Raw genomic sequence first — 26,960 nt, forward strand, 5'->3', positions numbered from 1 at the left:
CTTGCCACCCCGTGGACTGTAGCCTCCAGCCTCTTCTGTCCATGGGATTTCCCAGGCAAGAGTACTGGAGTGGGTAGACATTTCTTCCTTCAGGGGATCTTCCTGATCCAGGGATCAAACCCGCATCTCTTGCATCTCCTGCATTGGCAAGTGGGTTCTTTACCACTGAGCCACCTGGGAAGCCCCAACACAGTTGTAGCAGATGATAAATTTAGGAGAAAGGCCATGAACAAGGGTTATATCAGCCCGAAGGGAGGATTTAATGATAACCAAGCAAGACACATATTAATAATTGATATATATCTTTTTATTATGCACAGATAAAGGATTTAAAACTGTGGTTATCAAAACTATACATCTAAGCATGTTCACAAAATTGTTGACACGTTGAACAGAGAAAAAGAGTACAACAGGGGTGCTCAAACTGGCCACAGGGATTTTCAGGGTACTCTTTTTACCCTCATAGATGAAAAACAGCAACAAAATCAGGCTCATTCAGGAAAAACCAGAAGAGAGAAGTATTGTATTTGGAAACTGATAATAGTCCTTTTTAGAAAAACATCTGTTGGTTTCATGAACAACCCCCAGCTAGAACAAACAGGAAAAAATCACACGCACGAGTCACCCAACAAAATGTGCTCTGTTAACACAATCAGCAGTACAACCATCACTCAAACCATGAGGTAGTTACAGTACAAAAGACCGGCACGCAGGTGCGCACCCCCACACACACTCACAACCACGCCCGCTACAGAACACACACAGGAAACGGGTTTACAATCTCATTACAGACAAGGAAAAGATCTTTTGTTTTGTTTAGAAAATGCTATAGAAACAGCTTTGACAGAAGGAATCCGACTTTTCAAATACAGAGTACTGGCTGGTACACACCACAAGGTAAAAGCTGTAGGGTATTACACAGACAATCTGCCTTGGAATTTAGAGCATTTCAACAACAGCTTTAGCATAAAACAAACAAAACAAAATGGCCTCTAAGAATGAAGGGTGTAACCTGCAGCAGTAACAAAAGAGTTTTCAGATAGAGAAATGTAACTGGAATATAAAAACAGTTTTAAAGAAACCTACAGGATGTGTTATAAAGTAGAGCTTATACTTTGTATTCATTAAAACTGTGAAGTATGAAGCAATTGGAAATGCTATAACAGGAAGCTAGGGAGAAAACACAGTATTTTTTAAATGTTCACTTTTTAGAAACATTTCAGAAATACTTAATGACATTCACTCTCCAATAACACAGGATCAGGTTTCATCAACATGAATTTCTTGATCTGAATAATACTTCTGGATAGTAAGACCCAAACACATAAAGGTTGACTTCTTCTCTTTTAAAATCTCTTGGCTTACATCCATAAATTTGTAAATTAATTTTAAATTATTTATAAAATCATTGGCAATGCAGCATCTCTCTCAAAAATATACATTTGAATATATTACAAAAGGTTTTAAACCCTGTCCATCTAAGAATTGAATCTTTTAATACCTCTTAATAGTTAATTTTCTTTTTAACAGGATGGATAGGGATTTTTAAAAAGCAAAGAACTGATCAAAAGAATTCACAGTAACTGAAATTAAACATTTCATATGGAGTAACTTAAATTTATCTAAAACACTTAAATATATCTTTATACACCGATTTTTGTAGTAAAATATAGCTATAAGTGACTTAAAGACTCTAGTCTTCTTTGAAGACATCTTTAAACTTTTTTATACATAGAATATGCTAAAACAATACATTCTGCTGAAGGTTAGGCAAAGCGCATTATTTTCAAACACAGGTAGCGTAATCTAAGTCCTCCATGCTGATACCTTTATGTTAAAAATATAGTTAACTGAAGGCAAAATTTTTTTTTTCTAATCTATCTTTATTTGTAGAAATCTGCAAAATTATCAATGTAGATAGCCTGGAAATCTTAGCCCTCAATCTGTTTTGGTTAAAATCATCTTGATTGAATGTTTATAACTATCAAATCAATCGGAACAGGACTCTATGGTGGGGCAACAATGACTGTCAATCTCCACCTCTTTGCCTTGTAGACACTGCCCTCCAGTCTCGGGCAACACCAACATTTCCTACTTAAGGCTCCATTCACAGAGAACCAGGCACAGCTTCCTTATTTTTAGAGCATTTAGATTTGCTTGTGAGTATTTTAGATGTAGAATCTAGCCTGTTCTATTTGTAGAGTTCTGAGTTGTTTGGGAGAATTCTGGTAAAAGAATAATACTTACTGGCAATCAAGTTATCTTCAGTAGTAAGTGATTTGGCATGGACGCTTTCCTCTGGCATTGTTTTTGTGTGTGTGTTTGTTTTTTTTAACATAGAGGTATCAGTTGAGCTTATTTTAGCTGCAAAGTGGCATATTATTGATACTCGATTTTAATAAAATTTACCTCAAATTCTTTTTGAGTTTGGTGATATATTTAAGGCAAGAAAACGAAAGCATCCAAATGAGTGCCTTTTTCCATATCTCATCACTTTCTTGGCAGAATTGGTGACACTGTTCAGATAACCAACAGAAAACCAAAAGAATCTGCCATACATTTGCAACTTATAAGAGCCTGGTGCTTACAAAAGAGTCTTTTCAAAAGGCTGACATGTTTTGCATGGAAACACTAATTCTCCCAAAAATGTTTAAGAATAAACAACTCTGAAGGTGTAGGACACTGTCCAAATAGGAATGAATTTTCTCTTCTTCAACTGAAAGAACCAAAGTGCCAAATGACATATAATATACATGTACTGGTGTATATATCACTGTGCAAATCCCTCCTGAGCTTTACAAGAGAATTTTGCCCCTGTTTACACATTAATTTAGTAGAGCACAGTGTCATAAATGAGCAGGAATCTGCAGTCCCAGATTTTGGCCATTTTCAATTTCTATATGCTTATAAAGAAATACGAACTTTGCATTAAGACATTTTTGCAGTTGGTGTGTGAGCCTGGGGGGAAGGAGGAAGCTGATAAGGAACTCAGCACTGGTTTTGGCCCAGGGCACAAGAAGGAATGTTGCCTTGATGTGTGTCAGGATGCAGTCCACGAGGGGAGCACCCATCAAGCTGACACAGCGGTCCCACAAGTGTGGCAGCAAGGTGAGAAGTGTGCATCCTGAAGGTGCAAATTAGACATGGAGGAACACACTTAGAAAGTCCTGAAGCATTTCTTTTGTTTTACATCTTGGTTCGGTTAGAAAATAATCTTTGGCCACATCTCCTCACTGGCTCTGCTATCTGGTTATTCCTTTTACCAACTCCTTGTATCTGGGTAAGAGGCAGGGCTTCAAATTATGGATGTTCTTACCTGGACAAAGCAGCATTTTAAAAACTGGCATGTGTTTCACATTGAAAACCCCTAAGCCTGTGAGGGGCTGGTGGAGAAGGCCACCACCTTAGCTTTCTCACATGAATCTAGTGTGTTACAGAAGTCCAGGGGGCCCGAGTATGTCAGCCCTGGGTGGGGGTGAACACGACAGGTGACGGTTACACTGAAATTCACTCTCTTTACAAGGGAACCGCAGTTGAGCCTTCTGGGCCTGGAATCTGGACACAGGTGTGGCCCCAGGCCTGCCCTGGTGGCGGGCGGGGCAGGCTAGGCTGTGCTGCTGCTGGAGCAGGGTGTGCTCTGCGTGCTGCCAATGCTGTGGGCTGCGCTGCTGTTCTCTGAAGCTGGCGGGGACGTGGGCACTTGCTGCCTTCCTGCTGTCTCTCCTGCAGTCAGTACAGAAAAGGATAGACGCATGTTACATGTATGCATTTCTGAAAAGACCATTTCATCTGGGGCTCTTTTCAACCATGGGCAGAGCAGCTAGATCAGGAGGCCTCCCATCATGATGCTGTTTCTGCTTGTTGCCGTTTTGTTTTGTTTTTAAAGCCCCTTGCACAGGGAAAAAAGAATGTTTTCAAGGTGATTGACAGACAGTTAATAGGGGCAAAGACCCCTTAATAGTTGAGGATGAATGCCCAGGATTTCAGCACCTACAACCTTTGAAGAAACTACCGTCACCTGTACTGTGTGATCCAACTGACCAGCACCTGTATTCAGAGAACATCTCCTCTCATAAAAGTATCAGAGGGTTTGGAGAACGAGACCTTTAAACTGTAATGAGATCACCTTGGCAATCTGGAGGCCTTTTTCTGAATACACCTGGTCAAAATAGGGGTGGTGATGCCGAGGTTTCGCCCTAGCTGTAGCAGAGAGTGCTGTGTGACGAGCACAGGACCCACACCTGAGAAATGGAGGTGGGAAGACCTGGTGCTCCGAAAAACCTTTTGAAGAAGGGGTTTAGCTGTTGCACAAGGGACGGCAGCTGCCAGGAACACCCCCTCCATCCTGAGGTTTGCAGCCGGAGTATCCCCTCACACATCAAGTGCCCTACTTTTCATCACACACCCCACTGCATTTTAGCTAAGCCCATTCCTTGCGCCAAGTGACAGGACTGTGGGGAGGGAGGAGACCTTGGGTCACACACATGGTTTGCATTTAGCACAGCAAAGAGCTCTAGAGCTATCTTTTCTTCAACAAAACTGGCCTCAGAGCAGCCCTCAAAAAAATGGCTCTAGGTAGGGAAAAGCAATCAAGGCTCTCCGATGACAAACACAGCATTTTCTTTGAAAAGTCAAAGCATAAACTTCATAAACTTCTGGTCAGTGGTCTCCCCGCTCCAATGTGGGAAGCCCCAGAGGGCCAGGTCTGTTTATGAGTGAGCCTCCTCTTTCCTGTCGGCCTGAAATACACAGCTCTCTGCCGGAGATAAGCAACCCTCTGGCCTCTTCGTTAAAACAAAACACACCAGCAAAGGCTCTGCCCTCCAAGCACAGGAACTCGGCCCTTTACTCCTCAAAAACCTCTGCCAAAACAGCAGTTGCACAAAACAGAGAAGCAGCTTGTGTGGTACAGCTTTCCCTGTCACCCATTTAGGAACCACCCAGTGACACACATTGAGGCTTCAACCTCTGGGTCTTCACATGCTTGTTGCATATTTGGCCCATGCTATATTTTCTCTGATTATCTATTCTTCTGGGATTGGAGGGATGGAGAGGGAATTCTGGGTCAATATTTCTCAGAGGCAGAGAAACACTGTATTTTCATTCTTCTTCTTTTTTGGCAATCTATATTTTGGACCCTTTCCAGCGCTGCCCTCTACCCTTCTTGTGTGCATTTAATTAAAGGCGGGGACGTTTGCCTCAATGACAGTGACTTTCTGCCAGAAATCCACTTTCCCCAGAGTGGGAACTTTCTTTCTAAAAGGAAATTAAATCTGTTAGCTATTCTGAATTCTTATGTCTATCAAAAAAAAAAAAAAAGCCCCAAACCTCTAGAGACTGGAACAACTCGTGATCAACTTGAAAAATTCAGCCCCCTGCCAACCCACATGTGGATCCACACCCAGTCTCATTGTTATCAATTAGCAGGACTAATGTGACTGTTGTGAAGGACATTTTAAAAATACCTCTTCCCCATTTAAATAAAGGATACATCAGAAAAGCAGGAGGTAAGTCAACACACCACCCTCCCCACTTTGGCTCACCTGGGCTTCGTTTGTTTGGCCTGATAGCGGCTAAATCAGCAAGAAGGCCTTGGCTTGTCCTACTGACAGTGAACAAGTCTGTCTCATCCCACATGCAACATGTGCATGATTAGTCACATTCAGGAAAAGTGCCAGTACTACGCCCTGCCCAGGAAGTCTGAATATTTGCTTTCCGATGTCTATTTGCCAAATACAATTTGTTGCCATGTCAGTTTATTTTAATCATTACCCATTAAAAGGTCTTTCAACTTCCAGAGTTTTGGAAACTCTTGTGCTGCTGATACAAAACACTGTCCAAAATGAAACCCCAAGCAAAACAAAACAAAGAAGTCCCCTATACTCAAGATTGCAGGATCCATTTCACCAGGGTGGACAAGTCAACTTAACCCAATAATCCCCTGGCTTTGAGCCAACAGTGTGCCAAGGAGAATCTTTGTCTGACAATCTGCTTGGAAATGTTGAAAACATCCTCTTTAGACTATCCCTTCTAGCCCTGGGTCTATTTTCACATGTAAGATGAGAGATTTCTCATCATAACCAAGTTGTTAAAAAACTTTTACCTTTTGAGAAATCAAGAGAAGTTTTCTCACTGTCAGATGCAAGTGGCACTACAGAAAAATTCACCACGAGAAACAAAAGTTTAACGTGCAGATGTTTCTGCTTAAAAAGCCAACAGAGTCCCTTAGGTTTTCCGAGATGTGTCCTTTGGTTTTCTGCTCTCTAGCACAGTGACCTCTGATGTCTTGGAGCATTGACTTTCTTCAGAATATCCCTTGGGTGACAAATACAACCAGCTTCCTTCTGGAGAAGACGGGCAGTGAGGACTGCAGGGCTATGCAGAGCAGGCCCGCTTAGCGAATGCAAGTTCAAGGAAGGCCCCCTGACCATGGATTTCAAACTTGGCCATCAGAAGAAATGTGTTTAGTCTTCATGCTTTGCCCCTAAAATCTCAAACCACGGAGGAAGAGACCCTTGGGAAGGAGAGTGAGTAGGGAAAAGACACATCTGGCACATGTTGTCCTCAGGAAAAGGGTGTGTTACAACAAGGATTCATCCCACTCAGCTCACGTATTAGGCTGCGGCTAAGCCTCGATATTGCCAGAGATGTCCTTAGAAACAGAAAAAAACATATTTTAAGGGATAACCTGTTTCCTTTCTTCAGTTTAACATGGAGCTGTTCAGATCTGATTTCCTGCCACTTTTTGGCAGTTTACAACTGGATTCTTATCCCTGTGTTTTTAGTATGGCAGGTCCTAGGGGAGAAACTTTAAGATGTGAATAACACAGAGAAGCCCTATGGGGAAAAAAGAATAGAAGAATTTTAAAGAAAAGTGAGAGGAATCTCGATTATTTAGCCCAAGGCAGATAGTTTGCAAACACTGGCCACAGAGAATCATTACTGAGAGGAGCAGACAGGTGTTCTTTATCTCCCTGGAGGGCAGAACATGAGGAAATGAGTTTAAATGGCAGTGATAGAGATTTAGGTCACACAGAAGGGAACTTGCTCATTCTGAGGACTGGCTAGTTATAGTGGGAATTTGTGGAATTTCTTTCTTAGGAGATATTTAAGCACTGGATTGAAGACCATGTGCCTGGGGGTGACTCATACTCAACATTACTTGACAGTGCAGAGAAAACAAAGATATTTCCCTCTTAGGCCTATGTGTTCGTTGCAGTTTTGTACCAATTGTCTCAATCTCTTGATATCCTAATTGTAACTATTTCACAAACTCACTCTAGTAAGGATACTGAACTAGACCAACCTTTAGAGAAGCTTTCCATCACTATTCACCATTTTCAAAAATTGCCCCTCCTTTTTCAAGCTAAAAGACTTTACTTTTGCAGGCAAAACTTTGCAGGAGGGGTGAATTAGATGTTGTTATAAGTTATGGAGAAAGGGAGAAATGTTCCAAGGAAGGAAGCAAAATCTTTCAAAATATTCTGCTTCCCACTTTCTTTCAATATTACTGCAATGTGACCAGCCTGTTTCACACTTGCACTTTGGTTTTCCATGGGCATCTTATTTGAACTCAACCCGAGCACTTGGGTGAAAAGAGTGGATCCTGCCTTCTTTCCAGTCATACAGAGTTTCCATCTATTCCACCTGCATCTTTCTGATCCCTGTAACTTAGCCTCTTGCCTCCAACTTTAGTCACACTTTTGCTGATCTTCTTGCTGTTTCTGAATTACATTTGGAAGCATGGAGAAACTTCAGACTTCTAGAAGTATCTGAAGCCTCCAGAAACACTCCTAAGTAAAAGACATGATTCAGGTGGACCTGGGTATGTGTTTGACTTCTGCTTTAAGAATACACACAGTGTATTCAACTAAGGATTGTTGAACAGAAGCCTGTTAAACAGAAGTTTACTCTCTGAAGAGAATGAAACTAGGGTTCTGGGAACGACCAACACCAGCACAATTGAGGGTAGAGAAACACAATGACAGAGGAGAACAAAATTAACGCCTACATGCTGAATGTTGTGACCCCCAGAATGTTGACAGCCTGATCTATAACCTCCAAGAAGGAAATAGGAAAACCTGTTTCACAGAAAACATGACGAACTCAAGAGGAAAGATCCAAAAATGTGATATCAGGAGTTCCTCAATAAAAGGCCCAGCTAGATCACCCTAAGTAAAGTTCAAAATCAATATGTTCCACCCACAAGCTCAGAACTTCCCTATTCTTAAATAATTCTATATTAATATTCTCAGAGAGATAAGATATTGTACCCATAAGACAAGAGTAGGACATGTTTCTTTAATTCATGGGAAAAACTTCTTGGAATTAACAAACTTGAAGGCAATATTAAAAATGCAATAAGACTTCGACCACAAGAGACGGAGTAACCCCAACTTCAAGAACAGGCTCTGAGAATGAAGAAAGAAACAGAAGCTTGCCAAGGAGAGAGCTGGGCTTTCCAAGTTACCTGACCTTAAATATGCTGAAGCCGTTCAGAAATTCTTTCTAGAAGAAATACAGCTTGGTGAAGAATTACTAGCTCAAGGTGAATATGAGAAGGGTGTGGACCATCTGACAAACGCGATTGCTGTGTGTGGACAGCCACAGCAGTTACTGCAAGTATTGCAACAAACTCTTCCACCACCAGTATTCCAGATGCTTCTGACTAAGCTCCCAACAATTAGTCAGAGAATTGTAAGTGCTCAGAGCTTGGCTGAAGATGATGTGGAATGAGAAACAAATGTCAACATAATGATCTCAATTAAAACATTTTTAAAATCTTAACTCAGAAGATGATCGGCTCTGGGGGAGTAATGGCAGATAAGCTTGTTATGGACTGTCCTCCACAGTGAAGTCTACCAAAGTTAATTTTTACTTTGTGTAGATCCATTTGTCTGTTTTATTTATTTTTCCCAGTGAAAAGTATATTTTGATAGAGAGCTTTTCATTTTATAAATACACTATGAATTACTGAAATATGCATTTTGTTTATTCTTAAAAATGTGTGATTAGAATGTACATATAACATCCCATTACTTACATTAAAAATACCCGGTGCTCAGTTTTGAAAGATAGGCCCCCAAAAATGTAGAAGAAAACTGAAGAATATACTTGTTTTGCTCTACATCAGAAAGTTGGCTGGAAACTTGTATTGATCAAAACTGAGCATTAAGAGATTATTTCTTTCCATTTAATCTCTTAAATATGTGTAATGTGCTGCTATGCTATAATAACAACTTCACCCCCTCCCTTGAAATGTTTTCTTTAAATCAGTGGGTTTGATGTGTTCTGGATATTTACCTCCTTGTATTTTAGATACATGTAGTTGCAGATGGCACCAGGAATTGGATGTCTATACATTCTTAATCTGGCTGAGTAAGCTTTACCAGTTAATGTCTGCCCACTTGCCTCATATATAAACTGAGGAAATGGGTGTGCTAATTCAGCTTCTAATTCCTTTGGTTCTGTGCAGCATTTTCAAATCCCTCTTTCTGAGGGAAATACCTGTTTGGGCAGCCAGCCCTTGCGTTTTTTTATACTCTGAATTTAGCATGCTTGCCTGACGTAGTATTTCTGGTTTTTTAAAAGGTATAACGTGTTGATTTTCACTGAAATCATGGTTCTGTCACTACTTTTGTAAATTAACCTGAAACGTAACCTTCACGGTAACTGGGACGATATGCTTGTAAAAGTGTTTGTTCCCTTTTGCTTTTATCCTCAGTGTACCTCCTTAATCCCCTACCAACCCTTATCTTGTATGAGAATAAGGTGTAACTTTGTGGCTGAAGACTTGAATGAAGATAATGGGACCTTTTATTCTCTAAATAGTGACATATTATCTACAGCCACAGATTAAATATCAGACCTAAGAATAAAGATCCTTGGTACTTAAAAAAAATAAAAATAAAAATGCAATAAGAAACTAAAAGATAAAAATGAAGAAATCTCCTAGAAAAGAAACGAAAAGTATGGAAAACAGAAAAGGAGAATTACAGCACAATTCAAGAAGTTCAACTCTGAAGTAAGAAGATTTCTAGAATAAGAGAACCAAAAAAAAAAAACATGGGCAAGAAAAAATAAATAATTCTAAAAAATCTCAACAGTAAAGGACATAGTTTCTAGACTGAAAGGCCTCAATTAATGCCCAGCATAATGAATGAAAATACACCTACATCAAGCACTATCATTGTAAAGTTTCTTCCAGAAAGAAAAAAAATAAAAGATTAGAAATCTGAATGACTTTGAATTTCCCAAAAGCAATCTTCAGAGCTAAAAGTCAGTGAGGTGTGCTTTCAAAATTCTGAAGAAAAAACACTTGAAGTCTAAAATTCTATACCGTGGCAAACTATCTATTAGTGTTTATATAAAATGAGGATATTTTCAGACATGCAAATGCTATTTTCACACATGTGAAAAACATTTCTCTCTTATGTTCCCATTAAACAAAGGAGGAAGACACAGGAGCCAGAACCCAGGACATCTACAACTCAAAAGTATTGAGGAAAATGAGTCAGTAGAATACCTGATGTTTGACCGTGTATGTGTAAAAGGAGATTGAGACAACTGGAAGAGTCAACAGACAAATTCATGGTGATGGTTTAGTTGCTAAGTCGTATACCAGTATAATTCTATTTGGAGGATGATTTTGGCCTTTAAACTATGTACATGTTGTGATAAAGCTAAAAAGTTTACTGAAAAATAGAAATAAATGCTTTTGCTCCTCTCCTTAAAAACAAAAACAAAAACAAAAACAGATATAATATTGCACACAACTTTTGGGACCTTCATGAGTCAGTTTTGGGACTCTGACCCTGTTAGGTCCCCAGGAGCACGAAGATTCTGTGACTCCATTCCAGCACCATTTCCACCCTCACTGCCCCTCCTCTCTGCACTATCTTAGTGGAGAATGTAAGTTTTAGGAATGGGGTTTTCCAAACAGTGAATATAGCTTTCAGAAGTATCCATTATTATACCGAAAGCTGTCATATGATAAAAGCAGGGATACAGATTTTTTGGACTCACATGCATTCCATGTATGTAAGTAGATCACAGTTCAAACCTAAGGCTTGGTTCTGTGCTCTGTGCTGCAGAGTGGAAAGCACAAAGGGAAATATCTAAGCTGAGCACTATTTTAGCCACAGAGGCAGATGTTGCCTGAACCCCCAAATATACCATATAAGGCCTGAGTTCCACAGCTTAGATTATTGTGGAAATTGAATGGACTGAGTCAGTGTTTGTATAGACACATCTTTCCATTGGCCACCGCATTATGATCTTTTCATCTAAATTTGCTGCTGGCTGATCCAGGTAATAAACAAAGAGAGTTCTCAATAGGAAACTACCACTTGGTCCTGCAGTAAGTCTTTCTTTTTTGTGTGATGCTGGTATTCCTTAGGAGTGGTCTTTAAAGTGAACCAGAGGCTACAGCTTTTAATAAAAAGCCATTTCAAGCTGTGATGCTAACAGGTTTAGAATCCAAATGACTAGAGTTTAGAGTCTAAGTGTCTATAAAGCCTTTCAGCTTCCAAATGAGCCTAATTTATTTTGCTGGAAACCATCACAGGAAGGGCTTTGGATTTTTGTTTTTAAATCTACTTATAAATCTATTTCTATATTAACAAAACTTTAAAACTCCTTAAGTCTCTGTTTTTGGGGAGAAGGGAACGTTAACAACACATCTCAGAATTCAATGAGCAGCAGCAATGCATGTCATAAAGCCAGGTTTTGCTCTTTCCCAGGTCAGTATATCTGTGGACAAGAACCTGGGATTATCAGAGGGAATTCAGTGGGGTTTGTTCCCACAGTGACACCATTTGGTTGCCCTTTTTTGCTTCTAGCTGGCTTCCTGGCCCTCCTGGCCTGAGATCAGACTTCAGAATTTGGGAGTGTAGCTCTATTACCAAGGCCAGTCATGATCAGCAGGTATGTGGTAAGCATCTGTGGGTGACTACCTTGTAGAAATCTTCAGGGCTACAGAGTCTTCTTGGAGTACTTTCAAGTTCATTCCTAATATATATAGCATAAGCTGCCAAGAACTCTAGAACTTACAGCCATGCAGGAGAATGGGGAAAGTTGCAAAGAACTGTGAGTCTGAGATTTGGATGTGTTAGTACTCCTGTAACAGAATTATTCACTCAAAGATGCTCCTCTGCTAAACATTGTCCTTCCACTGCTTGTGTAAGCTATTCATGAAGAACAACATTCCTAAATGGATTCACAGATGTCCATATATCCTCAGTCTAACACTTAACAGATTTATTTCCTTTTGCTCACATGAAACAGACAGTCGACCCTTGGACAACGTGGGGCTTAATCTGCATATAACTGATAGTCTGCCTTCTGCATCCCAAATTCTTCTGCATCCGCAGATTCTACCAACCATGGATCACGACAGCAGTATTTACTCTTTATAAAAATAATCGCATATAACCCACACTGTTTAAGAGTAACTGGCTTCACTCAAAGATTGTTGATTAGCAACAATAATCTAAGGACTTAAAGCCCTACTATTAAACTCCTAAAATTTGCTTTGGACTGTGTGACTTTCCTATGCTTGGCACCATAGGGTTCATTCTGCTTCTTCTGCCATAATTTAAAATAACTCAGAGAATGCAGTATTTGAAGGGAAGATTCTGATGAGGATTAAGATATGACTTCTCAAAACACCCTTCCATACTTCTCTTTCCTTGAAAGCAGTCATTGCTTCAGCTTGGCCAGTTAGACAGCCCAAGGTAAGGCCAAAGATGGTGGCATGCACTGGTTCAATGGAAAATAAATGAAACTCTAAACAGAAAGTCTGTGCCTGCCACTATCTGACTGATCAATTCAGCACCTTATCCAGGTTCACAGCGTAAATAAGCATACAAAAACAGACAATACCAACTAGGTTGCTAGACATGTCTCAAAATGCATGTCTTTCCTTCCCATATTTACAAGGAACCTAAGAAAGATGTTATGAATCAGCAATCCATTTGTTCCTTCCTCTTGCACTACAGACACCCCAAGCCTGGCTTGCATTCTGTCTTGGGGTCAGAACAAGTTTTCTTTCTGTTCAGGCCAGAATGTTTCTACCTTGGGACTCGGGGGTAAGGGTCAGGAAAAAAGGCACATGATAATTTTTAGGGGTGGAAGAACATAACTTGAAAACAAACTGCTTTGTTTTACTATTTCTATTTACAATTCATGAAAAAACACTTTAAATTTTTAAATAACTTTCAAGAGAAGAGAATTCAGTGTTTATCAAAGAAGAGATGGTATGGGTTTAAAAAAGGTTGAGAAATTCTGGTTTAAGCCATTGATTAGGGCCTCTGGTGGACAGTGCTCAGCATCTTAGCAGATGTGGTAATAAAATCTTGGCTTCCTCGCTTACTTCCTGTCCATTTATATGTCTATTCTGAAGTCCTCAGCTTTGGGTGAATGGTTTATGTTTCCGGTTTGTCTACATTAACTTTAATTAAGTCCTAACCACAAAATAGTTTTATTAGAAGCTAAACTTCAGCAACATCTCAAATACAATTAACGTAGTTTAAACACTCCTTTTCCACAACTGCTTAAAACAAATTATAGTTTTACAAAACCCAGTTCATGCCAAATACATACATGTGAAAATGGTGGGAATGAACTCTCTCTCTCTTTTGTTCATTATTTCATCCACTCATCCATGCAGAGAAACACCAAAGGTCTGCAGTGTGCGAGGCACACAGGATGTGCACCATCTGACAGGCAGCAGCCACACTCACCTGTGTGAGAATAGATGTACCACAAGGCCCCCGTCAGCAGCGCTCCAATCACAAAGGCTGCGAACGCGATGCCCATCACGGTTAGGGTGTCCAGACCATGGAAAATCTCTATAATGATAAGAAACCAATGCAGACTTTGAGTGAATCAGCATCACACGCTACAATTTTATATTTGTTTCGCAAGTATTATCAGAAAGGCTGAGAACCAACTAACAAACTCTGAGGATAAAAAGTGGATTCCAACAAAATACACTATATTTGTAACTTGCAAATATTTTCTCAAAAGAAAAATGAAATTCTCAGATTTCCAAGACACCTTCAGTTTGCAACTTACTTTGAGCATCAAATTTACTAAAAAGTCAGATTTGTCAACTCTGTAAAACTTAGGCTTGTGGTTCATTGCCTCAGTCTGAGGACATACTATTTGAACAGTAAAGGGGCTTGAAAGTCAAAGCTCAAGATGCTTGGGAAAATAAGGTAAACTTCCATTATCAAAATCTGGCTTCTTATTCATTGAACATTGAGACCCTACACAAAATACAATGAGACACTACACAAAAACCACAAGCCAAATACTTTACAAATATACTTCCATGAACATTTAAAACATGAAAGATAACAGGAAGGAAAGTGGTGAGAAGGAGAAAAAGTAGAATATAACTTTCACTGATCTCACATTTAAACCTTCCATCTCAATAATTACCTATTGTGTCATTTAACACAACCTACTTTTTAACACTTTTCCAACCATGACCTTTCTATGAGGGGAACAGAAATACTCCTCAGCGGGGAGTGGGTTAACAATTTTATGGTTAGCAAAACATATAAGTAGAATCAATTTGGCAAAGATTTTTACATTTGAAATTAATTCCAGGCCACAGATACAGAACATTTCCTTTCGTTTAAGAGAATTACTTTGAATCACTTATAAAAAGCAAAGATCAGTTTCTAAGAGAGACAGGTTTTCAGTGGAATAAAATTTCTAAAGTTTCTCTTTAAAAAAAAAAATTAAAGTACAGGATCCCTCTGTTACTTCAACACTGTTTCTGTGCTCCTCTCCAGTCAGAAGTGACTCCAGCTGATCTCTATGTAAATTCATTCACTTTGCCTTTCAACTCACTTCAGTGTAAGATACATGTGTAGATAAATGTGACCCTGGAGCAGCCCCAGCACTCAAAAGGGCTCAGGAAAAGTATGACATTGTGGAGAAGATTCTGAAAGATCCAAATTCCCAAGTTCTGGTTCCTACTCCTCTAGCCATGTGCCCCTTAGTGTTCATTTAACTTCTAAAAAATGGGACAGCATTATCTTATCTTCTGAAGGCAGGGGGTAAACAAAAGGAGTTTGCAAAGAGGCTGAGGATCCCCTAGGAGGAGTAAGAACTAGGAAAAATTAAATTAGCCATCAACCTAATTTAATTTAGTCTGTAGGACAGATATTAAAAGATGTCTTTTCATGCCTAAGGTGAAAAGTAGGGCGTGATTAAAAGTTTTGAGTGAAAATACACTAAAGTGCTAAAGATGGAGGTGTCATTTAAGAGAATCAGAGTAGGGGAGTATAGGAGAATGTGTCCATCTGCGTCTCTTTCTGGGTTCATAATACTGTTCCATGATATTGTTAAAATAAATACTCTTAATAGAACGGTTTATAAAGTATTTAGCATAAACTCTCCAGGCTAATTCTTATGTATACGTGATGGAATTAGCCATGGAGACTAAATCTGGAAAGTCTTAAGGAGGAAAAAAAGTAAAGCTTCTCCCCACAGGCAACATTATCTAGATGAGTTCTGGGTGCACAGCCAGAAAGCCCAGGCTCTAGTTCTGCCTCAGTGCCAATTATAACCGTGGGGAAGTCACTGAAACACTTCTGGGTCAGAGTTTTCTTCTGTATAAGCAATGAAATCGCCCCAGATAATTTTCAACGTATCATTTTGTAGCAGTTGGTCTCTCTCTCTCTTTGTCTTCCAAGTGTTCTCAACACCCCTTGTCTAGTGATTGCCTTAATGGTATAGCAACTAGTTCCTTCAGCACTGCTTCTCTGAGCAGGAAGATACCCTTGATGATACAAAAAGCAAACCACTCCCATAGCTCTATGTTAAGTCTTTCAGATTACATCCACTAAAGGTAGGTAAATGATGAACTTCTCCAAAATTAAGAAGCTACTACATTGCATTAAGGTGATACATACCAATGGGTCAACAAATTCATATTTTAAAATGGCAACAGTAGAGAGGAAAAAAGAAAGGAGAATGCAGGGAGGGAAAAGAAAATATGAGAAAAAAGGGGTGAGGGAGAATGAGAGCAGAAGTCTCCTTATCAAAACGCAGGGTCTGGCAAATGTTCTATAACCAACTCATTCTTATAAAAGCCCAGGAGGCTTTATTTCAAAACAGTTGCATAAAGACTTACGTGGAGTAATTGGAATCGGTTCCTTAATACTTGGACCTGTTTCTGAAACAAAAACATAAATCACGATGTATTCTACAGAGAAACCAAGTTCTAAGTAAGAGGTTATCAAAATCTCAGTAGAGGCTGACATTCTTCTATTTGTGAATACTTATTTTGTGAAAAGTCTGTCAGTTATTCTATTTAGGTATCAAGACTGTAACATGGATTACTCAGAAATTTTAAGCACTGTACTTCATTAATGATCAATTGTATACTTTCTCTAACCTGAAGAAAAACTGAAAGCAAAAACCTAAACTTAAGAAATTTGAGTCTGATAATTCATGCATGTGTATATGCGTGTGCACACGCACACATGTGTATATACTTTTCTCTTTATTTACAAAAGGATGCAGTATCTTTAAGTATCATGTTTCTCCAGTGTATTTAATATCATTCCACTTTCAAAAAGTCTTTTAACATACAGTTTGTAAAAGCGTCTTTATTCCTCCTCCTAACATTGCTGTCCTACAGTTCAGCTCCTGTTCATGCATCTGCATTATTACAAAGCTTCTCTAACTGGTCTCCTGGTCTCCACTACTGCACCCAACCCAAATGTTTCCTCCCCGATATGTGCCCCCAGAATGACTTTTGCAGAGTCCAGGGCTGATTATATTATTGCCCTGATTAAACCATTCAATGGTTTCCCTTCATTTACGGGAAAAAAGTCCAAACTCTCGAGCATGGCATGGAGTGATCTGCCTTCCTCTCCCCACCTCTCTCCAGCCTCCTTTCCTAATTGTTCCTCACCCATGCTGGGCTCCTCGAAGTTAAGTTCCCCCACTTCTCCAGGCAGTTCCATGTCATCACAAGTTGCAAGCCATTCCCTCAAGTACCCTCCCTGCACGACCTGCTCTGCTTGCATTTTCAGGGGAGGCGTTCTCTGACTCTCTCACAGCCCCATACCCACCCCAGCAGGGAGAATCTCTCCCACTTTTACTCATCCTCTCCCTCTTTTGTTATAAAGGTGCTACATCACATCTAATTCTCTTAATTTTTTCCATCTCCAGGGCAGAGCCTAGATCTTATTCCTCTGCAGACCCTCAGGGTGCGGCCGGGAATAGAAGAGCCTTTACCAGAAAGCTTAGTGAAGGACAGTTAGAACGCTGCTGTACTTTTCGATTCATCAGGCTTCCCTGAGGGCTCAGACGGTAAAGAATCTGCCTGCAAATGCAGAAGACTTGTTTTTGATCCCTAGGTCAGGAAGATCCTCTGGAGAAGGGAATGGCAACCCACTCCAGTATTCTTGCCTGGAGAATTCCATGGACAGATGAGCCTGGCAGGCTGCAGTCCATGGAGTTGCAAAGAGTTGGACACGACTGAAGCGACTTAGCATGAACACACTGTTTTGTAAACCGAGGCAATAGCGGAATTTTGGAATAAGACTGAAATACGCTTTGACATTTCTATAATGCCTTCATGTTCAGAGAGTGCTATAGAGCCTGATCTCATTTGAGGTTACAACCAGCCCCATTAGGGAGGCAGAAACAGAATTCTTATCACTATCTTACAAAAAAGCAGCCTGAAATTCTTTATCATGTGACCAGCCCAAGGTCACAGCTGGAAAGCATCAGGGTAGGGGCTGACCCAGGATTCCACATTCTGCCTAGCAGGCTAAATGACTGGTGAGTGTGGCTCTGTCCTTAGCTAGAGAAGCACTGATTAAGCAGCTGCTTGTGCACAGCTATGTGCTCTTCTCAACAGTGAGAGTATCACTGGCCACAGGGCAGCCTATCACAGTCCACCATTTATTTTTGTACAAGTGAACTAAAGATGAATTTTATATTTGTAAATCATTGAACAAAAATCAAAATGTTTCATGACGTGAAAATTATACACAATACAAATCTATTCGTAAAGTTTTATTTGAACATAACAAGGCTGACTCATTTATATACTGTCCACGGTCACTCTTAGGCTGCAACAGCAGTTAAGTAGTGAGGCAGGGACTCCATAAGCCACAAACTGGACATATTCACCATCTGGCTCTTTATAGAAAAAGTGTGTTAAGTCCTGGCACACAGACTCTACCCCTGTTCTCCAGAGTTTAAAAGTAACATGTTTAGTGCCTCTCCTCATCTCCACTTTTATTCAATAAAAAAGGAACACACACCTTGTTCTGGAATCCAAAGTAAAGCAAAAAAAAAAAAAGAATTGTGAAAAATTGACCAAAACAAGCAGCATTTCAGTTGATGTTTATAAAAATAAGAGAAGCTAGACAGGATTGTTAAATCTCAGGATTAAATCGTGAAGCATGGGGTATCACAGTCTAGCTCCAGGGGGAGGAATGCTATGGGATGAAACAAAGCCACTACAGTTGAAGGGTACCCCCGGAGGTGTGCAGCATAGTGCCCCTGGGCTTAGGATATATGAGAAAGTTATACTTAAAATCACTAAGAAAACTAAAATAATTGTGTGTTTTTAAGAAAATGTATTTCAGTGTGCAGAACACATACCAACTACACAAGGCACATAAGAGACTGTCTCCTGGGAGGTTGGCCCCACCAGCCTTATTGGCAGCAATGAAGCAACAATGATGCCTTAACATCTGTACATTGTATAGTGTTTTACAGTCAACAAAAAAGCCTTCACTTATATTTTCTCATTTTAAATTCCCAAGGGTCCTATGAAGTAGGGGCATCTAACCACAAAATTCTCCTATTTGTAAAAAGTAGTGGTTTGATACGCTGAACTAAGTCCAAAGGCATTTAAAGGTCTCTATAGGGTTCATCATGCGAGAAATATACACACTTCTGGGAAGAGTTCCATCCAATCAACCACCCATGGTTAAACTTTGTCACTCAGAATCCCCAAAAGGTTTCAAATAATGATTCTCCCTTAAGGAGACCTTGTATGTGAGAATGTAGGTTTTACAGTGAAGCCTGTGTGATAGATGACACTGTTTGAAAATTCTTAATGGATTTACATTATTACCTAACCCTCTTACCCCACCCCAAATAGGGGCCTTCTCACTCAGCTAAGCACAAACAGTTGTTGCTCATTTCCCCAGAGGTGAAGTTCCTCCACGCTTTCTGCGCATAAACAATAACAAGCACAGGCTGCAGAACCAAGGTTCAAGGATTTTATCTTCTTACTTTTGTGTTCCAAAATTCCCAATAAACCCCGACTATAACTAAAATAGTTTGATCTCCACTGGAACCCTATAATTGAGTTGGCATGCTGAAAGGAAAAGAGTGGACCCAACAATATTTACTTTTGGTTTAAGGGTACGATTGCAAGAAAGGAATCCTAGCCATTGCTGTAAAGAGAAATGTTAACAATAAAGATTTCTGTACAGAAGAACAAACTATAATCAACATTCTGAATTAAATCTTTTCATGTACTCTGAGCAAACTTTGGTCTGCCTCTAGAACCAAAACTTCCCTCCTCAGTTGTTTAGTCGTGGTTTTCATAAAAAAGTTATTTCTCGGGTTATGCATGAGTAACTGACCACAACTTCTGTCCTCCCACTTTCAATTCAGTTCTCCTAAACATGGCAGGACTGGGCAGGCCCATAGGGAAATGAGGTGTGTCTAACCGGTACCCACATCTATTAGTATTTGGCACAGAGGGCAGATAAAGAAGCTTGTGCAGGCCACCAAAGATACAGTTTTTACTAACTTAACCACACTGTAAATTAATCCCTTCTCTGGCTTCTTTCAATATTTATGGCATTCACTGTAATTGCCTTCTCACTTCTCTGTATCCTTCTACTAGATCAGTGGTTCTCACCCGGGAGTGATTTTTGCCCACTAGGCTCTCCAGGGGACATTTGGAAACATTCAGACACATTTTGGGTTGTCACAACTGGTGGTGAAAGGGTTTGCTAAGGACATTCAGTAGGCAGAGGCCAGGGGTGCTGCTTAACATCCCACAATTCACAGGTCAACACCCCACAGCAAATAGTTATCCAGCCCAAAACATCAGTAGTGCATTAGATTATATCTTCATATTTATTTTAAGCTATAATGAAAGTAGGGAAAGTGTTAGTCGCTCAGTCGGGTCTGGCTCTTTTTGACCCCTCACCTGCCAGGCTTCTCTTTCCATGAAATTCTCCAGGCAAGAATACTGGAATGGGTAGCCATTCCTTTCTCCATGCATTAGATTGTAAAGGCATCAAACATAGGAAAATTTGTATACTATATGCCAAGCATATAGTAGATCCTCAATAAATGTTTTTGGAATAAATAACCATAAATATGTGGCTCAGCTGGTAAAGAATCCACCTGCAATGCAGGAGACCTAGGTTCGATCCTGGGTTGGGAAGATCCCCTGGAGAAAGGAAAGGCTATTATTAATAACACTCCAGTATTATGGCCTGGAGAATTCCATGGACTGTATAGTCCATGAGATTGCAAAGAGTCAAACACGACTCAGCGACCTTCACAAAAAAATCATATATTTTTTATTATTGCATACAAGCCCTAGCAACTTAACCTCCATGCAGCTTTCAGAGTACTCTTCCTAAATGATCTGATGCTCGGTTCTCTACTCAAGATCTTTTGATGGATCTCAGACTTTAGAGGTGCATATTGGAATATTTGTGAATCAAATGAAATGTCTGGGTTTCCTTCTAAACAATCCAGAGACAGGAAGTAATAAAACAAAATTGGCTATGAATTGGTAATTGTGGAAACCAGATGAGTGGTTTGTAGGAGTTCATTCTACTATTTCTTGTTTTTGTTTAGATTTGAAATTTTTGAAACTATAAGGTTTTCAAAATGTGAAGCACACTGAATAAAATTAAAAAAAAAAAAAAAAAGAACCTATGATACCTCTCCCTTACTGAATAGACTGAATGTCTTGATCTGCTAACTAAGCATTTCTACCATCTTTCTCCTTGGCTTCCCCTCATCTTTACCTCTGCCTGAGGACAAAACCTGGCTGGTGCTTTAAAGTATATTTTTGTTCTGGAAAAATAAAATGTGTTCCAAAAAGCAACGCCTCTCTTGGATTAATTTCCAACTGACATTCACAACTTGCCCTTTCACTCCCCTCTAATCCCCTCAGAAAGCCTAGTATGGCTGAGATGTTAAGAGGAAGGAAAGGAAATTAACATTTACTGAGTGCCCATGATATGCCAGGTGCTGTCCTGAGCGTAGTTTAATATTTAAAAAGTTATGTGGTGGAAATATGGAGAAAATTCAGTATTTTAAACACTTAACTTGCTAAGAATTATAGATTGTACATAAAGCATGGCAAATTTGGGAATGTCCTTTTGTGCTCATTTTCCCCCTATATATATATATATATATGCCCTAAACTTCAGAGAAATGATTACTTTTCCCTTTCACCATTTAAAAAAAAAAATCATTGCTGACGTGGTGTAATCATTTTCATTATGTAAGCCCAAGTGTTCTCAAATGCTGTAAAAAGCAGTCACAGCATCGAAAGAAAATAGCACTAACATGCCTATATTTCAAGATACTTCAGAAAATATGGTAGGATGGCACCACCTCAACTATTTTAATTGTTTTGCCATAAACCATAATATGCATAAACTATTCACGTTTCCTGGGCTTTTCTTTGAGTTACAATTCAAAGTCACAAAACTTGTCCTAAACTTTAAGACTCTTAAATAGTTTATGTGTTTCCTAATATCTTAACCCTTTTGTGGAACAGATGTTTTTCCCTAAAACTCTTCACCTTCTTTTCATAATTATTAGAGCATTTGGGTACTAACCTGCATACCAATGTGATATGGCATGAACTGGGGAAGAGGCCAGGAAGAGGCGTATGAAAGGACAGATGACTGTGTTGCTTGTAGATTTTATTAAAAACTAGAATCAACATAAAGGAAATCAGTCCTGAATATTTATTAGAAGGACTGATGCTGAAGCTGAAACTTCAATATTTGTGAATCAATTGGGCCATCTGATGCAAAGAACAGACTCATTGGAAAAGATCCTGATGCTGGGAATGATTAAAGGCGGGAGGAGAAGGGGATGACAGAGGATGAGATGGTTGGATGGTATCACCAACTCAATGGACATGAGTTTGAGTAGGCTCCAGGAGTTGGTGATGGACAGGGAGACCTGGTGTGCTGCAGTCCATGGGGTTGCAAAGAGTTGGACACGACTGAGCAACTGAACTGAACTGAACTGAGAATCAACCTCCACCTAGGATAAGGCATAAAGATTTAAGAGCATAGGCTCAAAGTTCCTTGATTTGAATCCCAGACCCACCATTTATTTATGTGGTGTGACCTTGGCCAAGTTACTTACCCTTACTCTATAATAGACTTACCCACAAACAACATTTAGGACAAAGCCTTGCACTAAGTAAATGCTCAATAAATGTCAGATCAACATTATCATCATCTCCATCTTCATCATTACCACTAGCATCATCATTATTGAAAATTTAAGCAAAACAATTCTAGTCCCAGAGTTGGTTCCCAAGGGACTGAGAGATCAAAGGTGGCAAAGATGTGCTGTGAAACTCAGGAACGTTCCATTAATAACAGTGCCTCCCCCCACCAAAAAAACACAACAGTGGCCCAGAGGAAGGACTCAGAATTACTTACTTACTTTTGATGGCCTATTCTGCTTGCCCAGAGAAGAAAGAAACATCACCTGAAATGAGCCCTTGCTACTGGCAGTGGTAGCCATAAAGCAGCTCTCTGGCTGACTGTGAAGTAGACAACCTCTATCTGCTGCCCCAGAAAAACCAAGTGTTGAGAAATAAGATGGACCAAATGGCCAGGGAGAGCTGGAACTTCGGCCAGGTCTCCAAAGAGTATCCATGTAGTCAAAGGACAGTAAACTGTCCCATTGGGAAATTTTTAGTCCCAAAGTTATTCCCAACAAGAGATCTGCCCACTTCCAGAGATACTGTGTGTGCTAAGTTGCTTTAGTTGTGTCCAACGCTCTGCAACCCCATGGGCTGTAGCCCACCAGGTTCCTCTGTCCATTGGATTCTCCAGGCAAGAATACTGGAGTGCTTTTGCCATGCCCTCATCCAGGGGATCTTCCTGACCTAGGGATCAAACCTATGTCTCCCGTCTTGGCAGGCAGGTTCTTTACCACTAGCACCACCGGGGAAGCCCACGGATACTGGGGTATTTGTTATCTTAATACAGTAACACATAGGCTGTCTGGCAGGAAGAACACTCATGATACTGTTATTTTTCAAAGAAACCAATACTATCAGGCAAATAGTCACATTCCTCTTATAAATGATTATTCCAATTCCCTGAGAGGTAGAAGGAGAGCACAGATTCTAATTGTCTGCACTGAGGAGAAGTGCTTCTAGAGTCAAAGGGAAATAAACATCAAAGATGAGTGGAGTCACTCAAACAGGCTAAAAACTGCCAGGAAACCTACCCCATTCAGTGTAAAGTTAGAAAGAGCATTTGCATACAGCCCCTGGGAAGCCAGCCTACAGCCTATCCTTCTCAATTTGTTTAACAAACCTAGGCAATGAACTTTCTTCACCGCATGCGTCTCCACTAAAACCTAGTCTCAATTAGCAAATCTCATGAAATCGCTTTGATATTTGGTAAAACTTTCCTCTTGAACTTTTATGTAAAGAAAACATTGAACTTTCAGGATAATTATACATCAAGTTTAAATAAAGGTAATTACCTAATTTACAAGAGGAATTACTTAAAAAAATACCACCAGACTTAAAGAATGAATGAATGAATTACTGGAAGTTATACTGCTGCAATATTAATGCCTAATTATTGTCTGGCACAAGAAAAAGCAAGCTGCTGCCTTCAATTACTGGCAGAATTACCTCTCTCAAAATAGGTAAGAGTAACAGATGGAGTATGGGGTGGCTGTTGCTGCTGTTACACCATTTTCACAGTACAAAACAGAGCCAGCTGTTGCCCGATTATGATATGCTTTGCAACACAATTAATTTATTCTTATTTCTTTTCCCTTGGACCCAATAAACAAGGAACTACTTGGGCAATCCATTTATAGAAAGACTGCAGCTATTATAACTGCTTCAAATGGCTAAAAATTAATGAATAAAGTTAAACAAACAACAACAAAAACATTGATGAGGAACCAATAAACATCTAATACGTATATCTCCCACCAACTTGAGGACGGCTGGGAAATGAATGAAAAATTGTTTTGCCTCTTCAAACAGTACAGCTGAGTGGTATGGCTGAGAAGGCCTTTGGGAGTCATATGGTCCAACCCCCTCTTTCTCCAGATAAAGAAAATGAAACCCAAGGACCTGAGAGGAGAGCTCCAGAGTCCCACAGCCAGCTAGCAGGGAAAGCCTAGAGCTGTGCATAAAATTCTAAAATTGAAATGATAAAAACACATTTGAACAGTGGTTTTCAATGTCTTTCTGCTGTGACACCTAAGACAGATGGTGTTCACGTACATGGTACCCTCCCAAAGGCATCTGTGATCCCTGACAAAGCACTCTAATAGCTTGTAGCCAGCACAGCCTTTACCAGCAGGTCAAAGAAAGATGGGCTGTGGACTGCATGCAATTCCAGAAGGAACTCTAACCCTCTCCAACATGCTCGAGGAAGCATATCTGCATGCAGGGCGAGTGACAGCATCGTCATAACAGACTAACCAAGACTTTGCTCTAATATTTAAAGAGGAAGTCATTGGCAAAGGTATCATTAATGCACAGCAGCAGGAGAACCAACTAAACAAAAGACTCTGTGGGCAAAGAATTCTTTTCTAAAGCTACTAAATGGTCGTTAATTTATCTTTCAAATAAAACTGGGCTTTGATTTACAGTATTCCAGTCTGTGGGGTCGCACAGAGTCGGACACGACTGAAGCGACTTAGCAGCAGCAGCAGCAGCAGCAGCTTCTTTATGAGTAGCACACAGGTCGCTGTTCTCTGACCGAGCCTCCACAGAACACACCTTTAAATGGTACTTCGTGGTGGATAACAGCGAGGGGCCTGGTGAACGTCTTCTTATTCTGCATCATGGCCCAGATCATTGAGGCATCCAGCGAGGTGCAGGCTTCATCAGGAAGCACACACTGCAGAGAGAACAGAGTCAGGGGGTCACTCAAAAGGGCCAGCATGGTTGTCCTGTGGCTCCTTATCAGCAGCTCACAGCTATTTACCCCAGAAAACCAGGATACCAGGATGGTTTTCAAAGAACCACCAATAATCTGAGAGTTATGAGAGCAGCCTCAGTGTATTCTCAGTTGCACTTGAAGATGCAAACATTGCTGGATGGATTCCCAGAAAACAACTGGAGGTTTTAGTGTTATTTAGTCTGAAAAATAAAATAACTATATGACGAACATTGGCCCTTCATCAAGCTGGCTTACACACAAACGGTTCATGTTTGTGATTTGTGATGGTAGGAAACTTCATGTATTGCATTATGAGGGTGACAGATTTTACATCTGCTGTCCAAAAAGATAATCATGTTGTCGAGTGCATTTGATTTTTTTAATTACAGTATAGGCTTATGCAAAATGAAGCTTTCCAGGGTCATCTGCTTTTAATGTTCCAAAATGAAGTCCTAGGGAGTTGTGCCTAGGGGTGGAGGCCATGAGATCAGCTGTTTCCAGCTATTTTCAGTCTCCAAACTTAGAACCAGCATGCCCAAGCCTGGTGTATCTGTTTCCATTACCTTTTCCTTTAAAATAACTTTGGCTCCTTGTCTATGCCCATCAATAGGTGAAATGCTAATGTCAGTGACATCCAATCACTTTTGTTGGAAGGGGAAACATATCAATTATTTTTTAAAAATCTATATATAGCAAGGTATCCAGAAAAGTTAACTAGCTTCCAGATCTTCTAGTCACAAAAGAGCAGAGACTTGTGGCTTTATTGTCATTGCTGCTCTGAGCAACATCAAAGTCAGATACATGTTATACGACAGTTCCCCTCTCTTACAACCCCTGCCCCAAACAAACAAGAAAAGTCTTTACAACAGCCCTCCGGTAAAGGGAAACAATGGGTTTTTCATGGAGAGAACTCGTTGAGAAGATTTGCAGTTTAGGAAGAGCTTTCTTACTTTCCTTCTAGTTTCCTTGGTTAAGCAAGAGTCTACAACAAATTTCACTGCAAGATCCCGGGCAAGTCACTGAACACTCTGCTCTCAATTTCATCAGTAATAGGCAGGGCTGGACTCAACAGTCTTTGAGAATTCTTCCTAGAAGAATCTTTGGCTCGGTCTATTGTCATAGAAAGCAGTCATAGGAGTGTGAAAATATTAACCATAGGCCGTAAACAGAGGAACAGCGGTAACAGCTCTATAAATGGTCCACTGTCCTCACCTCCACTGTCTCACCTGCTCTTCTACCTAGGAAGGAAGGCTATGCTATTACTCCAACGGTACAGACAAGGACACGGAGGTTCTGAGAGGTCAGGAACTTGCTAATGTCCTGTTAGGAAGAATCAGGCCTGCCTTCTCGGCCCCCATGCTCTTTCCACTCTACCTTGCCTTGGATATAACCTTAGGCTTAGGGCCACATCCCATGTCAACCCCAGGTACTTAGAACTTTCCTTTAAATGTTATAGAAGGAAATATTAGGACTAATTTTCACAGACTGACACACTATGAAGCTGGGTTGCTACAGGCCAGGCTCACTGAAAGGTGAGTGCTACAGCTATCAGTAAAGACAGGGGTAACTGCCAGGCCTCCCCTCCTAGATCCCCAACTCCTAAAGTTATTCTCTGGGTCCCACAGCCACTCAAGAAGTTCTGCATGGCTCTCGACCACTGTCCACTATGGCCCAAGCTTGATGGCCACTGGAAGGTGGAGGCCCACAAGGCTAGGGTACCAATGTTCCCTAAGGCAACCTAAAGAACACAGCCTAAATCACTTT

General features: G+C 40.2%; 1 protein-coding gene across 3 annotated transcripts in view; it reads right to left on the minus strand.

The window, feature by feature from the left end:
* Positions 1-285: 285 nt before the first annotated feature.
* Positions 286-26,960, minus strand: part of TGFBR3 (transforming growth factor, beta receptor III) — a 210,077-nt gene continuing 183,402 nt past the window's right edge. For 2 of the 3 annotated variants that reach the window (XM_010860425.1, XM_010860426.1), the window contains 4 exons: positions 25,034-25,154; positions 16,151-16,192; positions 13,743-13,850; positions 286-3,723 (listed from right to left, as the gene is read on the minus strand). In XM_010860425.1, coding sequence (XP_010858727.1) covers positions 3,605-3,723; positions 13,743-13,850; positions 16,151-16,192; positions 25,034-25,154 — 390 coding nt within the window. In that variant the 3' untranslated portion in view covers positions 286-3,604. The remainder of the gene's footprint in view (positions 3,724-13,742; positions 13,851-16,150; positions 16,193-25,033; positions 25,155-26,960) is intronic. The other variant, XM_010860427.1, reaches the window with a different exon arrangement.

This window comes from Bison bison, unplaced genomic scaffold (genome assembly GCF_000754665.1).
Source record: "Bison bison bison isolate TAMUID 2011002044 unplaced genomic scaffold, Bison_UMD1.0 scf7180017864466, whole genome shotgun sequence".
Classification (NCBI taxonomy): Eukaryota; Metazoa; Chordata; class Mammalia; order Artiodactyla; family Bovidae; genus Bison; species Bison bison.